This window comes from Episyrphus balteatus, chromosome 3 (assembly GCF_945859705.1).
Source record: "Episyrphus balteatus chromosome 3, idEpiBalt1.1, whole genome shotgun sequence".
Lineage (NCBI taxonomy): Eukaryota > Metazoa > Arthropoda > Insecta > Diptera > Syrphidae > Episyrphus > Episyrphus balteatus.
In genome coordinates this window covers 77,675,536-77,692,902 of record NC_079136.1, presented here as the reverse complement: position 1 = coordinate 77,692,902, position 17,367 = coordinate 77,675,536, and the positions used below count along the sequence as shown (strand labels likewise).

The 17,367-nt window shown below is 28.9% G+C and overlaps 1 protein-coding gene across 4 annotated transcripts; it reads right to left on the bottom strand.

The window, feature by feature from the left end:
* Nucleotides 1-1,693: 1,693 nt before the first annotated feature.
* On the bottom strand, nucleotides 1,694-17,183 carry LOC129913402 (transmembrane protein 165). 4 transcript variants are annotated; one of them, XM_055992033.1, is made up of 6 exons: nucleotides 17,162-17,183; nucleotides 10,769-11,114; nucleotides 10,225-10,689; nucleotides 7,111-7,716; nucleotides 2,278-2,460; nucleotides 1,694-2,210 (listed from the first exon to the last, which is right to left on the bottom strand). In XM_055992033.1, exons 2-6 carry the CDS (start codon nucleotides 10,949-10,951, stop codon nucleotides 2,031-2,033), a joined length of 1,617 nt encoding a protein of 538 aa, XP_055848008.1. In that variant the 5' UTR covers nucleotides 10,952-11,114; nucleotides 17,162-17,183; the 3' UTR covers nucleotides 1,694-2,030. The 4 variants fall into 4 exon arrangements, with proteins under 4 accessions (XP_055848008.1, XP_055848009.1, XP_055848007.1 ...); XM_055992034.1 differs by lacking the exon at nucleotides 17,162-17,183 and adding an exon at nucleotides 17,046-17,116; XM_055992032.1 differs by lacking the exon at nucleotides 17,162-17,183 and adding an exon at nucleotides 11,359-11,403.
* Between the last annotated feature and the right edge of the window lie 184 nt (nucleotides 17,184-17,367).

Below are 17,367 nucleotides of genomic sequence, written 5' to 3'. Positions count from 1 at the left end.
AAATTTTTCTGGAAAATTTTAATAAACGCTCAAAATAAGGAAAACTTAAAAATTAATATGAATATTCCCCCATATATGAAAAATTAAATATTTCAAAAACTAGAGCTGCTAGAAAGAAACCAATATGATTTTTGAGCTAATTGAACCCAAATCTATAAAATTGTATATACATTTTTCTGGAAAGTTTTAAAAAGTTGAAAATTGTAGGCCAGTGTAATTGACATAAATTACAAAGACATAAATTATAAAGAGCGTATATTTAAAAATTAACCACATTAAAGGCACTTATCTTTAATAATTATAAAACACGTATTTTTTAGAAAAATATGTTTTTCGAATTTCTTACTTTTGTAGGCATGGCTACATTTTTTCAAGAAAACCAACTTTTAAGTTATTAAGATCAAAAGCAATTCAAAAACTTCGTATGGTTTTTTGTGGGATCTTTTTTGGTTTTTTTACAGAAATGTCACAAAGGGTTGAATTATACATCTTTAAAAAGGTTAAGATTAAGACTTAAAGATGGTTAACATTTTAAATTTTTTTAAATGCATCTAACTATAACTCGGCCTCGGTATGCTCTTAATTTGAAGTGTTTTAGAATTTTAACATAAAAAACAGTTTTGTGTTGCTCCTGAAAAGTTAATGCTCATTGACGTATGTTGTTTCTAAAATAAACGATTAACTTGTCTCTTGTCCTATTCGAAAATTTGGTTTTTCAAAAAAAATTTTTTTTTTAATTACAAAATATTTTTTTTTTTTCAAAGGAGAATGGGCAAATTTGTATTTAACGTGGACGTTACGCGGCCATTAATGAACTTGTTATTTTATGATGTTATTAAGTCTTACATATTTTTTTCAAAAGTTTTATTCTTGTGACGTACTGCAGAAACGGAAAAAATGCATTCTTGCATTTAACACTTTATGCAGATTGTCTCTGTGTTGTAACTTTAATATTTATTTTAAGTGCATATTATCATACTCTGACATTTTCCCTAACTCTGAAGATCTCAATCTTGAATATCCAACCACTAGAACCCAAACTATTAGCTTTTTTAAACAACAATTTCAAGCCTATTTTGAGAGTTTTGTTGTTCAATTTTTTGTTAGTTTGAATCGATTGAAAAACTGTCAAACAAAAACAAAAGTGGTTGTCTTAAAAATCTTGTAATATGAGTTCTATTGGTCGGATTTTCAAGATCAATGTCTTCTGGGTCAGGGAAAATGACAGAGCTTCATATTATATATTTAAAATAAGAATATAACTTAATTCTGAAATAGCCCAAAAAAAAATTAAAGTATATAGTTATTCTTAAGAGTTAAGAATTAAAGACTCGTAACTTCGTAAAACTAAATAATTCGAATAAATTGCAAACAAGGAACGTTTATAATTTGCGGGTACTTACTGTTTTATTTTCTAAAAAATATCGTAATCTTCATGTATGTATGTTTTGACTATTTTTACATATGCAGTATGTTACTTATTTGCATAAGTTGAATAAAATATTTTTTCTGATTTACATCGAAAATATTTTTCACTTAACTCCCAAAATCTGTACATTCATTGTTGTCTTTATTATAATTATTTAACTTAAAAAAATATCGTTCTCACAATAACATTACAGAACATGATTAAGTATATTGGCAAAATTAAAAAAAAAAAAACAACTAAAAAACATTTAAATAACAATAGAAAATAAAATACTTTTTGGGTGTTTTTTTGAATCTAAAAAAATGTACAAAAATAATATTATTTTATTACTTTTGACTTTGCAAAGTTTGAATTTAAATTTATTCAAGCAAATAATCTCTGAAACTTTTAGAATTAACTTGTCCAATTTTTTTGGAAGAACAAAATGCATAATTACTGTACTTAAGAAGGCACTTTTTAATATAAATTATATGACAGTTATTTACAGAAAGATTTGTTGTTTTTTTTTTTTTTTTTTTTTAGTTGTAATAAATTTGACAAAAAAGTACTAATTTTTTTGCAAAGTCAATGTGGTATTTTGAAGGAAATTAAATTTTTTAATTTAATCTTCGTTGGGACTCATAAAAAGTGATGTAATGGCAAACATTAGAAAGACGATACCACCAACTATTGTTACAGTTCGAACAGAGATCTTTTGTGCAATCATCCGTCCTCCAATGACAGCCAAACCGGTGCACATAGAGTGTCCAAGAACTCCACCTACAATAACACCGTAGACATCCTGAAAAAAAAAACAGTTGAAAGATAAATTTTAAGACTTCATAAAAAAAGATTTTGCAAAGACTTACTTCACGTGCTGCCAAAATGATTGTGGTCAGCTGAGAACGGTCGCCCCATTCTGCCAAAAAGGTCATCGTAAAAGCTTGCATAAATATCCTTGACGCCATATAGGCACCGGATCTTTTGGCATTCTTTCGAATAACACCACTTTCGGGGTCTTGAACTAAAGTTGATGACACTTCACGATCCAGCTAGAATAGAAAAATGTTTCGATTTAAGAAATAGGCGTTGCTCCTATATTAAAAAAAAAACAATTTAGCTAAGAAACACAAAATAAAAACAAACTAAGCATGCAAAAAAAAAAACGATCACTTCATTGATAATGAGAAAAATGTTAAGAAAAAACCAATAAGGCTGACTCTTTGTATATATTTTAAAAGTGAAATTAATGAAGGTCAAACAAATTATAAAATTAAACAAAAACAAAACAACCTGTCTATATTACCTACCATTCATTAGCTATTTCAACTATAATATTAAAGCTTATGTAAGGCCAAATAGTGAAAATTGTTAAAAAAAAAATTGACGCATTTTTTTGTCATAACTCTGTTGTTATTAGTTATCCGATTGCAATGATGGCAGAGAAAAAAAGGTCATGATATGAATCTTGAGTAGATACACAAAACATATGTAATTATCATAGAAGTCATATATGCGAAATTACATGAAAAATAAAAAAAGATGCAGGAAATTCGACGTTCAAAAGAACATTTTTCAGACTATTGAAGTTAGAGGCAGCATTATATACAGCAGGGTCGACTAACGGTGTCAGTAACTTAAGCAAAAAGGTTGGTATTTATTCCGGATCTAGTAGTTGTTGAAGCTACATATACAGGGTGTCCCAAAAGTAATGGATCAAACGAAGTATGCTAATAGAGGATCTTAAGGGCTCTCAGAATTTGGTAACTTGTTCATCCCAAATCCTTACGGTTTTCGATTTAATGCAATTCTTGTGAAATTTCGAAAAATCTCGACTTTGCAACAGTATTTTGCTTCCTGCTGCCATTATTGATTTTTGTTTTTTACAATTCTTTTACTAAAACATTGACAAATAATTAGGAACAATTAATTAATCAAAATATTTTTTATTCCATAAGCAATTTCGATGCAAATTAACTAACAGTTTCAAGTTTTATAAAAAATCAATTTTTAACTTTTATTTGAGAGCAACACCGCAAAAAAAATTTCTATGGTGTGAGAATGGTTTAATATTTTAAAAAGTTGCCCTGTTATTGTAGTTTTCAAAAATGTATAAAAGTTTCCAAAGTTGCAGTTAGATCGCAAAATATTACAATTTGAATTTAACAAAACAGGGTTTTTCAGAGCAAAAAACAACCAAAACAAACACATTTTCTCGAACTGTTACTTGTTTAATTTTCTTTGAACAAAAGCCTCTATTTTTGTTTGTATTTTTGCTTTGAAAAACCCTGTTTTGTTGAATTCAAATTGTAATATTTTGCGATCTAACTGCAACTTTGGAAACTTTTATACATTTTTGAAAACTACAATAACAGGGCAACTTTTTAAAATATTAAACCATTCTCACACCATAGAAATTTTTTTTGCGGTGTTGCTCTCAAATAAAAGTTAAAAATTGATTTTTTATAAAACTTGAAACTGTTAGTTAATTTGCATCGAAATGGCTTAAGGAATAAAAAATATTTTGATTAATTAATTGTTCCTAATTATTTGTCAATGTTTTAGTAAAAGAATTGTAAAAAAACAAAAATCAATAATGGCAACAGGAAGCAAAATACTGTTGCAAAGTCGAGATTTTTCGAAATTTCACAAGAATTGCATTAAATCGAAAACCGTAAGGATTTGGGATGAACAAGTTACCAAATTCTGAGAGCCCTTAAGATCCCCTATTAGCATACTTCGTTTGATCCATTACTTTTGGGACACCCTGTATATCACGAACGTTTTTTGTTTGATTTTTTCCAAAAAGCGTGAAATATGTAAAATGTAATACCTTGTCTTATCAACGTTTTTCAAAATCTTTCTTTCATAAATTCGTACTTCTAATACAAAAAATGCAGCCTGAAAACATAACACCACCCATATGATAGACTTTGACCATCATGAGATATACCATAATCATAAAATACTTATAAAATAACCGCCAACTTTTTTCAGATCCAGAATTTTTCATTTTGTCAAAATACTTATTCCGACTATTATGCGACCAATACCTAAAAAGTTAAAAGTTAGTCTATTTTTAGCCTATTAACTTAAAATTTTAAGAAGAAAAACATGTATAATTCTTATAATTTGAATATAGATTCTACAAATTCTGGCATCCCATTCCGAGAGTTCGACATTTATGTTTTTTATACTTGAAAATGTTTTCTTCTTAAAGGAAAAAACACGCCGCTTGGGAAGGTATGCTGTAGCGATACGTGTTGATATCTTCTTAACAACCAAGAACATTGAAATTGGAAACATCAATTTATATAAAATCTATATCGTTTGTACGCTTATGAAAAACGAACGGGAAGTCCAATCGATTTAATTCTTTTTGGGTCAAAAGTAATTTTTTTTTTTTATAAAAAGGCTTTGCGAAGCGGGTGAAGATTTCTCTAGTATTTAATAAATAATACAAAAAATAATAAGAGAAGCTTTTATCTCAGTCACAGTAAATTTTTTTATTAACATACATAATTATGTATGTATCAATCCTCAAAAAAGAGGTTTCACAGCCTATAAGGAATAAATATTGCTCGATTTGCTCTCCATAATTACGATTATGTTCGCTTGTGTTTACTCCAGCTTTGGGCATTGTTGGCCAGTGTTTGTTTTTCTCTCCAATAAGTGAACATGAACAATCAGCAGCATTTGGGACCGAACAACCGAACATTTGCAAAAAAAAAAAAAAAAAAATATGAGTGAATCTTCTTTTAATGGAAACTAAAATGAAGCACTAATATGAAAAAAGCTGTATCTCCCCAGTTCTTGGTTGCATGTATCAGTTTAAACAAAGAACTTTTAACTTGTTGCAATTTACCCCAGAAAAATGTTTTAACTTACTCTGGCATGAAATATTACACAAAAAGTAAATTTAAATTTTAGTCTTTTATAAAGTTGCAAACACCTGTTTGAATTTATTATTTTTATCCGTTTATTTTCATTTTCTCCTTGTCTTTTTTATTCATTTTTCATGCATTATTTTGATCAATCACCAACTCCAACAAATTATATCTTGGGCACAAAGCCAAAACCAAGAATCTGCAAAATTGTAGCTTTGATAAAAACGGCTTCAGTTTTGGAAACTCTTGCAATCTTATGGAAACTCGTGCAACGGAAATTGATAGTTAAGGCTACTAGGCCACAGATGGAGGATTGAAATTGATGCTGTGAATAGAGGGACCGATAACAAGTAAAATGACGCATTAAAGTGAAATGCCCAAAAATGTAGATACGCGATTTCGGCGTTGTGCCGACGATATAATTGTTTCAAACTGACAATTCCAAGCTTCTTCGACATTTTGCGAAAATGGAGTATTTTTTGCATCACTATATTTCAGGGCAGAATTTTACTCATAAGGTATTTTCCGTTACAGGATTCTTAATTTATAGTATTTTGAATTACAGAATTGTAATCATATAGTAATATGATTAAAAAGTATCGTACAGCTTTAAACAGAATTTTGATCAAACAGAATTTCGAAATACAGTAACACGGAATTCTTAATGCTTTAGGTGTAACTTCATACACCTGGTACTTCTAATCCCACTAGCCCCAACTCAAAAAGTATCCATCTTTTTATTAAGAGGATTATAAACTTTTTCGTTTCGGGTTTCATTTCAATCAGCATTATAAAATTCTTTAAAATATTGTGTTATATGGCCAGAACCTACACAGTGCGGAAAACGTGCAAATAATGTGAATTTCAACTTTGGCCTAGATGCTAGCTAAAACACCCTAATCGCACATGCACTCAATAACAAAAAGTTCATCTCCTTTGTCGTCAGTTTTAATAAAGAAACAGAAAACCAAACACCTTTTAAATTAGAACCAAATATTTAATAATATTTCCCAATATTGCACAATTTCTTCACTCTCCATTATATTTAAAAAAAAAAATTGAAAATCTGTCAAATCGCATACGAATTTTAAAATTTCCCTTTTTGGCGACTTTGGTGGAGTGTGATTAAATTGGGCCTTAAATTCAACTCATGTTTAAAATATTACAAAAACAAATATAAATAAATACAAACAAAACATAACACAAAACAAAAACCAAAACAAATTAACAAAATTTAAATAGCATTTTTTATAGTTTTGGTTACTTAGTAACCAAAAAGTCTTTTTCTGGGATATTTTGCCTATCAAAAACACAGTCATGTCAAAAGATTGTAGCGCTACACCTCATTCTTCGCGGAATTTTTTTCCGGTGTCACTGCTACATATAATCATTCAATGATAAATCGTGTTAGTAATACAATAATGGCTGTTCAAAAACAATACCAAATCAATTACAAAAATCCTAACTGAACGGAAATTAATTTTCAGAAGATTTTCAATGAAAACTCTCTTGGTATTAAATTTGTCAAAGTAAACGAAAAAAAAATGCTTTATATGTATATGTATATAATAATAATAAAAGTAATAAAAATAAAACAAAAATATAATTCAAATTAATTGGGGAACAAAAACAAATCAAATACAAAGGAAAAAAATTAATGTTAAGGATAATGAGATTAATTTATTGATGATTAATGGACAGAAAAACACACAAGTGCTTAGTTTTTCGTTAACATTTTTGGCACAGGAATGCGGGATTATGATTTAACAGCAAAAGACAATTTTATAGGTAACATACAAAATATCCAATGCTAACCCGTTTTTTGTTGCCAAGTTGCTTGAGTTCCATTCCATTTGCATTGATTTCGCCATTGCTAAGTTTGCCATTAGACTGACCAGCAGTTGTAACATGGCTAAGGCTATTATTACTAATACTATTTGTTTTATTCAGGTCCACTGAGAAGCGTGAGGTAGTTGAATGATGCACACCGGGATCCACAACGGTTATCGATGCAGCACGATGCACTTTTCCGTCGTCGTCAGATAAAACGTTACCATTTCCCGATGGCTTAATATCACAGTTGCTGTTTGTATTGACAGATGTTTCCACTGTCGATGAAGATAAAGATGGACTCCCATCGTTGAGATTATTTATTGTTGCTGTTGTCGAAATGGGAAGAATTGCACGGCGTTGAGTAGACTTTTCGTCACCACCTTCGTCACTTTCAGTTTCGTTGTTATTGTTATTACCTGTTGTCGAAGACGAAGTTGCTTGTTTTCGTTGGCGGTGGTGCATTTCGGTGTTAGATGATGCAAGTCGGGTACCAATAGCGTCGGAGTTCGCAGTTCCGGGATTGCTGGTTTTGCGCTTATTTTTGGTAACATCATTTTCTTCGTAGCCCCCATGCATTTTTCTCTTGAGCTATGATGTAATTATGAATGTAATAACACCGATTTAAATATTGTGTTGTTTAAATGAAGGAAATAAATGTTTATTTGCGGATGAAAGCGGGAGCCAATTATTTTTGAGAAAAAAATAAAAATAAATTAAAAAAAAAATATAATGAAACATTTTTAACAATCATAGTATTGAGAATAACTAATTTCAATGCGAGTTTAATATCAAAACTAGTTTAGTCAATTTTTGAAGTTAAAATTTTTTCAATAAATTGAAAAAAATAAGCCAACTTTACAGTTGCGCAAAAACAAAAACTTTTTAATTCAATTTAATTCAAAAATTAAACTGTTAACATTCACTAAACTAGTTTTAATATATACTATATTTGAAATTTTTCAATAATATGGCAGTTTCAAGTTTTTTTTTTTAATATTAGTGTATTATAATTCAATGAGTGCATTTCAACAAGGGTGAATGCAATTTAATTCAATAAGCTTATAAATGTAATGTGTTGGTATATTTAGGTCTGAATATTGCCTTGTACTTATTTCTTTGATATCAATTGTTCGATTAAAGTTATGTGACAACTGTTCGGAAGAAAACTAGTCTTTAATTGAACAAGGCTCTCAGTAAGAATGAAAAATTTTGAGACTTTTTCAGAATTGCAGAATTTTTTTTATAAAATTGGTAAATCGATATAGCACGAAACGAAAACAATTAAAAGCACATTTTCTAATATACGCTTGGACAGTAGATTAGATTAGATTAGATTCTTCCTTTATTCAGCTTGGACAGTATTTAGATCTTTCATGCATTCACACTTGTAAAAATACTTAATCTACTTAGATTGAAAGAGACACATTCTCCAGTCTTTATGTTATTTGGTGACCAGATCATTCCTTTTCTCAATGAAAAGAGGAAAACTACCCAAACTTAATATAAAAATGATAGCCTTTTCTAGATATATATTTTTGTTTTTGCTACTTTCTAAAATGGTAGGCTTCTCTTTTAAAAATGTGCCACTGTTCGAGAGTGTATTAATTATTCGTATGTCAACCATTCTATTTTAACGTTAAGTTCATTAGTTCTTAAGACACACCAAGTTTCAAAAAAAGATTGCTTCTTCAACGAGATTAACTGAAAACAAGCGTCAATATGTCCTCTCCGCTACTTTGAAATGGCCCATGTGTATAATTCTTTACCTGTTATAGGAACTTCGTGCATCTTACACTGCATCAGGTAAGGACTTAAGCCCGTAAACAAAAATTACTACACACAAAAAGACAAATGTGTAAAAAACCCAAATGCCTTGTTAATTAAAAAAGAGTGAATACAATGATCAATTTTTAAATTAATATTTTTTTGAAAATCCATATTCGTATCAAATTTTCTATAAAGGTTTGTTTCGAGAACAAAGATTAAAAACTGTATCAAAATAAAAATCGGGTGATTTTGAAAACAAAAAAATAGTATCGGACTCAAGTTCATAGGCCAAAAGGTCTTTCAAGAGAACGTCTAGTCAGCCTAACTATAAGGTATAAATAAATTAAAGAAATAATGAATTTTTTCAAACATATTCAATTTTTTTTTATAAAATAAGACTTTTTGGGTTTAATTATGAAACTCAATTTTTTAGAAATGGGATGAAATTCTATCAAAAACTAAACAACAAAATAATAGACACAAGGAGCAAAAATGGGATCCATATTTTATTAATTCTAAACAAGTCACTTTTTGATTACGTTTCTATTTATGTATTTTTATTTTTCTCAAATCCTTTTCACCAAGAATTTTTTAGTTCACTTCTGAGAAAAATGAAAGTTTCCTGAAAAACATTTGTTGAAAGTATTTGTAGCCTTGGGAGCTTGCTTTATTATTTGTATTTAATTTTAATGACTTTTGCCACAAGCTCATGAGAACAAAAAAAAAAAGTGGTAACGTTACTTTAAGCTTAATGAATGAGTCATAGCATTAAGCTGCATATAACGGTATAAAATCTTTGTCAAAAATTGAAATAAAACTGTTCGTTGGATTTGTGACTGTTAAATTTGAAAACCATCAAACTCGTATCTCTATACTTAATTTTTTGAAGCTTTAAATAACTAATCAAAAGAAAAACCGACAGAACTTAAAGAAAAATAACCGTTTGGATATTCTTTATACAAATATCCATTAAAATAAAATCTTTTTTAAGTAACCTAATGTTAACTTAACTTTACCAAGCTTTCCATTTTTATTCTGATTTCAATTATCAGATAGTAATTTTTGTATAATAATGTATATTAGTTACAAATTGTTAATAACAACACAAAATAACAATGAAGTGATCGTTTTAGTTAAAACCCGAGAATATAATCGCAGGCCAATAAGTGTATGAGAATAATAGGTTTTTTTCATGGCATAAAAAAAAACTAATAGATAATATCTGAATGCTATAAGTTTAGAAATGTGTTTATTTTTTTTTTTGAAAATAAGCGCTAGTGATTATATATTGGATATTTAGTTTTCATTCTAAATTTAAAGTCAACTTACCTCATCTTCTCGTTTCCTCAAATCTGATTGCACTTCTTCCAATTCTTCTTGTGCGTCGGTAGCTTTCATGTAATAACCTTCTTTGAGCATTTTTAAACCGAAAATAGCAAATAATGCTGTTGAAATGTAGTATGTATAAACCCTAGGAATAATAGTTGCTGCCATGCCAAAAACTGCTGAGAGTACAGTCATAAGACCCAATGCGGCAATAGCTCCAACAAAAACTGTTAGCCTTGCATGACGCATTGCCATAATGGCAGCAATAAAAAAAGTCTTATCGCCTAATTCACTAACTAAAATGACTGAAATTGATGCTATGAATGCATGAATGAAACCAAGGTTGGATGCACTTGTAGTGCCCTTGGTACTTGGTGTTTCAATTTTCGGTCCAATTGGTGAATCGCCTACATTTTGTTCATTTATGTTGTTGGATTTCAGTGGGCTTTCGGCATTGATCGGGATTTTCTAAAGGATACAAAATGAAAAAGGGTAAATAATCAAATATTTTTGTTTTGTTTATTTATTTTTTTTTTTTTTTAATTACAGTTTCTTCTTCCGTTTGTAACACTCCAGTTTCATCATTAGATTTCGGTTCATGTTCTGCAAGACATACTGTTGAAAATGTTAGAACCACCATTAGAGCCATCATCAAGTGGTATTTAGCAGACCGTTTCAGATATACATTGTGTCTGGTTGTTTGCCAGAAATAAGATTGATTCTGCGACATATTGTTGCGCCTTTTCAATCAAATTTTATAAGACAAATATTGTTCTTTGGAGAAGAGAACGTTTAACGTTTTCAATATCACAGCTTTGAAAGTAATGTATGGTGAGTTTGGATATTTTAATTATTTTAAATTAATCTCTTGGACGTGTAAGTTGAAGTTAAACCTAAAACAAAAGTTTATTTTTTGTAATTATTTATTAACATTACTTAGAATGTACGATTATACAAGTTAAATAAAATAAATTGACGTCATTTTTGTGAAGAAGAAGATACATAAATTGAAATTTCGAAGGCACAAGTAATATAAAAAGGAAAGCTGTTGATCATTAAGGGCAGAAAAATCTCGTCTTAACTACATTGATATTTTTTACAAATTAATAGGATAGAATAAAAAAAAATCCACATTACCACTTAGCTTAAAAGTATGAACGAAAGTGGTGTCTGTGTTTTTATTATAAAATGAAATAAAATAAGATTGCTCTTAATGTCAGACACTCTTTATAAACTTTATCTTATCATAAAAACGTCGTGATATCATTTTATCGTGTTAAGATTATAATGGTGTACGATTTGTAATGTGATTTTTTTTTTATAATTTCCTCATCGCGATGTGAATATGTACATAAAATTTCATAGATAATTACTTAAAGAAAGAATAACTATATTTTTGACCTGTAACATATAAATGCCAATTGTGACCATTGGAAAAGTATGGTTTTGTAGCTGTAGTAAATACCTTGTTCACCAGTGTACTCATTTTACAAAAAAGAACTTTGTTTTAAAAAATCTATACAATTTTTTTTTTCTAAAGCAAGCAACTAAATATTCCATTCTGTTCCGAATTTTTCAAAATATTTAGATTAACTTTGATAAGACAATCAACCGAAGAGAACATTATTTAATTTGTATACAGTTTATAGTGCGTATTATAGTACATCCACTGCTACTTAGGTTCGTGTTAGATTTAATTTAAGAGATTAGATTCTAATTGAGTCAAATTCTTAATTTCAGAACCGAAGCTCTATAATTTTCTCTAAATCTGAACACCTCAATCAATTGTAGTACCGACTTTGCTTTATAGTCATGACTCGATGAAAGACCAACCTCAGGGAGGATTTAATTCACAACTGAATTTCTTAATTCACTCAACATTTGCCACTTGCCACCACACAAGTTGAAACAAAAAAAAATCTATAATAATACTATTCCGAAAAAGACTAAACTTCAAAAGTCTAGGCAATCACATTATAAAGGCAAGAATCAACTGGTTAACAATCTAACAAAGAAGTTTTAAAACCTAGGACCCCTCTTGACTTATCAAAAGATCATCTAGGATGTACTATAAGAAGTATTCCTGTTTTGTAACTATGGAATTGATGGTACACATTTTTGAATTTTCATAAAAGAACAAGAATTTTGTTCGAATTCAGCAGAACTAATGAATTTACTTGAATATATTCGTTTTCAACGTTTTTCATGTTAAAGGAGTAACGTCTTCTAAAATAATTTACATTAAACAAAAAAAAAATAACAAAACCAAATAGTAAACTTTATATGGTTATTTATATGTATGTATATTACCTTTTTAATGTCGGTAAATGACACTCTTTAAAGCATTTTATTTTTTTGCCAACAAATACTGGATGTCAACACCATATACATACGTTTATTTTTGTTTGTACTCGGATAAGCATTATCATTTACGTGCTAGTAATCGCACATTCTTCTGTCATTTAAAAACAGATAAGGCGATGTGAAATAAGATGTGTTTTATGTTTTTTTTTTTGCAATGAATCATTATAAATACATAAGAGGATGAGTTTTAATTTAAATTTGAAACTAGAATATAAAAACGAAATAACAAAACTGATTGGGCACGTTCAGGAAATATTAGGGACTAGATATTTAGGCAACGTCATTTTCTGAACGGAAATTTGAGGAAATTGACTAAATTAGTTTGGATATGATGCTATTGTCAAATTTCAAAATTTACTTAAGTATTTTACCGATCGCATGGGGAATACACCAAATTTTACTTAACTTTAATGAATAAATAATATTAATTATAACCGATAATGCACTTTTTACTCGTTTTTTACACAAATAAATTTAATTTTGCTAAATTATTTCTTTAATTCAAAACAATCTGCTGTCATTTTGATAAAAAAAACTTTCCTAAATTTTTAGGGAAAATTTTCTTGCCTAACTTTCCAGTTAGCTTTCCAATAAAATTACCTGAATTGGAAAGATTTTTTTTGACAGCTGACCAATCAGAGACCGAGAAATTACCTAAATATTTAGTGCCTAACGTTTCTGAACCTGCCCATTTTCTCTACTGTAAGTTTGACATTTTTTCTTTTTTTTTTTTTAAGTAATTTTTAAATGCTTTGTTAGCAGAGTAAAACAATGATGTACCCCGCTTACAACAAGCTTTTTATCGGCCGACAGTTTAGTCGTTCTCTAATTCAGTATAAAAACATGTATATGAAAGTCCGCACACTACAACGATTAAGTATCGGTCGATCAAAAAGTTTGTACGATCAGAAAAAAAAATGTTTTGTGAAACCCTATTGCCTTCAAACTAAAATATTTGCTACCGACTTGACAGTTTAGTCAGCTGACTGTGCACACACTATATCAACCCAACCCGACTAAAAGACTAACGATAGAAAGTCTGTAGTGTGGGGGATCTTACATTACTTATAATAAGTAATAAGAAAATATATTAACTAAAGAAAATGCTATAACAAAATGCCGATTTTCATATTTTCTGTTCTTAATTTAGCAATTTTTGAAATTTTTAGGAGTGGGATGAAATGATCTCAGATTCGGAAAAAATGAAGTCAAAAATACATTAAGCAAAAATGTATGTATGTATGTCATTTTCAATTATTGTTTCTTTTTAGATTATACAGTATGTATGTAAGTATTTGTGATTGATTTAAAATTATGTAATTTATTTACCTACTATGTATACTATAATAAAATTACTTTTTCTCAAAAAAAAACATTGAATATAAATAAGGTCTTAAACCTTAACTTATTTCTAAACAATGGTCTTATTTTTAATACTTGTTAAAATTAAACAAAATGAGAAAGCAAAAGTTATTTATTAAAAAATTTCGACCTCTTTAAATGTAATTTTGGACTTCTACTGCGGCGATTTCTTTTTAACTGGGAAAATTTAAGCTTCCAACCCTAAAATTAGTATTATAATCGAGTTTTCCTTAGTTGCACAATACGTTCATGTTATAACAAAACTCATGCAAAGAGAGTTCCCTTTTTATTATTTTACCGTTTTCATCTACTCATGAGTAATCTATCAGACTGAAGGAACAATAATACCTTGTCTACGTGCCATTATAGTAGAAATATGGCTTTTGTGTCAGTCCAAAGTAAACAAATGTTTATTAAAACATTGTTAAAAAAATCTTTTGAGAGTATTGAACTAAAAATAATTACATTGACATGTAATGCTTTAATCTTTAAGCATAGTATAAATAAAACACCGCAGATACTTTATTACTTCCATATTATTTGTCTTGTGGTCTGCGGCTAGTTGGCTGATGGGAACTAATATCTACAACAAATCATAATGCAAATGACTCTTTTATTATAGTGATTGGTTATTGGTCTCTTATGTTTACATAAAAAACTTTTCATAAATCAATGAAAGCGAAACATAAAAGAATAATTCATAAAAGAAAACAAATTGACACTGTTAACCTGCGAGCTGCGAGACAGTTAGAAATCAACATTGACTGGTTACTTTTCGAGGCATATCGCATTATGCAATGCATGTCTATTTATCTTAACTTTGTCTTTGTAACAGTTATGAATGAAACAGAAGAGAGGTTGTGAGAGGGTTTTGAATACATTACTATAGAATTTAATAGTGAGTAAATAAATCAATGGTCTTGCGGAAAAAGGGCCAATCTCTCATAGTCCTTTTTGCGTAGCACCATTGATACACAATGGGTAAAAGATCATTTTTAGATAAAACCAAATCGCATCCTGGCATGACTGATTTTGTAAAGTCCAAGTTGATTAATTAAAAGGTTCGAATGAAAGATAATGCAGTTTAAATTAAAACAAATTATTTACAGTATAATTAGGTACAGTATAATTACGGTGACTATCCGTCCCTGTTTATTTGGGACTGTCCCGTGTTTCGTATGCTTGTCCTGGATTTTTATTTAAGAAACCCGAGACGTATAAGTGTCCCGTATTTTGTAATTTGTCCCGTGATTGTCCCGTATTTCTCTGATTTTTGTATTCAAAACTTTAAATACTCTGGGAAAACAAGAAAACATTGGTTGGAAAATAATTTTTTTTTTTTTTAATTTTTCGAATAGTTAAAAAAAAAAATCCTCGATTATTTAGTTCCAGCTTGTGTTTGTCAGGTGGAAAAGCTAAACCAGAAAATTGTTTTCGAATAATAAACAACATATGAAAGAGGAAAGATCCCAGCTATATTTCAAAACTAGCTTTCACAATTTTGATTAAAAAAATATTTTCTTAAAAGAACCTTTTATAAAATAAAACAATTTTCTTGATTTCTGACTTCCTCGTAAACGACTTAAATGATTTCAAGGAAAATTCTCCCATAAAATCTATTACGAAATCTTGATATTAATATAAGAAAAAATTATGAAAACTCATTTAATTATCTTTTTTTTTTTTTTTTGAAAAACCAATGTTTTCAAAACGATCCAACGAATTTTTTATTTGTCCCGGGATTCGCTCCTAGAAATATGGTCAACGTAAGTATAATTCGCATAAAGTGACTTAGGTTATAACGACATTTCGGTTATTATTATTATTATTGAGAACTAAGTTGATATAAGGTAAAAACTCGATTTATTCTTTCAATTTCGGGAAAAATCAATGGGGCAAATTCATAGTCACTTTTAGACCCCAGTTTAACTAAGACTCGAGTTTATCCAGTGTTATTAGAATAGGATAAACTCCGGTTTTTGTTAGAAGCGGCTAAGACAGTGTCTTTACTGTTGACGAAAAGAAAAGATATGTATAATTGAAGATAGGTACATATGTATAACATAAATTATATTATTATTTTTATTTTTTTTTTTTTTTTCATTCGAATATAGCGACATCTGCTTATAACTACGAAAATTTGTTACCCGTGGTCGTTATAAACAAATTCTACTGTATCAAGAATCAACAATGACCAATAAATAAATAAAAATATTGTGTTGATATTTATAATCCCCATGTATAATCCCCTTTTAAGGAAAATAATGAATATGAATTTTCATTGACCTTTCTGAAGGGGAAAATTAACGACTTTCATAAATCTTTGGATTCATGAGATGAATCAATATTGAAAAATTGAGACATACTAAAGTTTAATATCTAGTCTAGGTGAAGCGTCAAGGTTGGCTATGTTTACACATTTTTAGTTAGTCATAATATGATACTTTTTTAATTAGTTTATTACTTATTTTTGTTAATTCAAATCCCTAGTAAATATACTTGTGCAAAATAACAAAAATATTTGTACACTGTGATAAGTAGAAATACTCATTATGGATTTTTCATTATAGAAGTAGGTACGACAGCCCCAAAGATAAACTGATATCTTACGAATTCCACATTCACATTAGAGCAATCAGTTAAAAGTGAATAGAAAATATACTACATTTTCTTACATCCTAAATCAACAAATATTGCGGCAAAATTTGTTAAATTTAATTGCGCAAGAAAACTCAGAATGAGCAAAAATGGGCAAAATAATCAAACTAGCAATTAAAATATAATATAGATATGTGCGTACGAAAAAACTCATCACAAAAAGATTCGTATACTATCTAGACTCTTAAAGGAAACGGCAATTCAATCAGAGGACGTTATATCACCAATTATACACATGGACAGAAAAAGATTAATATTGAAATTACTTTCAAAACCAATTTGAAAAAAAGATGTAGGTATAACCAATTGCGTTGTTGAGATAAAAAAAAAATGAACAACACACTCGCCAGTCGCCACATCTATTTCGGGATGTAATTTTTCAAAATCTTTTATGGTGAACTTTTTAAACAATATAAACAACTTTTTTTAAATTAACTTACGATATACTAGTTATAGAATATTTATGACACAAAAAAACTTATTTATTCCATTTGCAAGAAATATATATTTTTATTTTTCTTCTTTAATTAAATTTTCCACACCACCATCTACTTACTTGAACTTTCAAATTTTAATTATTTTGCTATATCTACCAAGTAAATGGAAAATGACAGCTGCATGGCATTTTGTTGACTTTTTTGTTTGGAGAAATGTCAGATTGACAGCCATTTTATATGAACAGGGATGTTATGTGAAAGTAAAGGCGAGCTTACATTAGGTTTTTTCATACAAAAATAGCACAACGAAATCTTGAAAGAAATT

Bases quoted from the DNA above. Each gene is read 5' to 3' on its own strand.
- LOC129913402 (XM_055992033.1), bottom strand. From the start codon at position 10,951: ATGTCGCAGAATCAATCTTATTTCTGGCAAACAACCAGACACAATGTA. The intron at 7,717-10,224 runs GTAAGTTGACTT...ATTACATCATAG, and splicing joins TGAGGAAACGAGAAGATGAG to CTCAAGAGAAAAATGCATGG. The intron at 2,211-2,277 runs GTAAGTCTTTGC...TTTTTTTTTCAG, and splicing joins TCATTTTGGCAGCACGTGAA to GATGTCTACGGTGTTATTGT.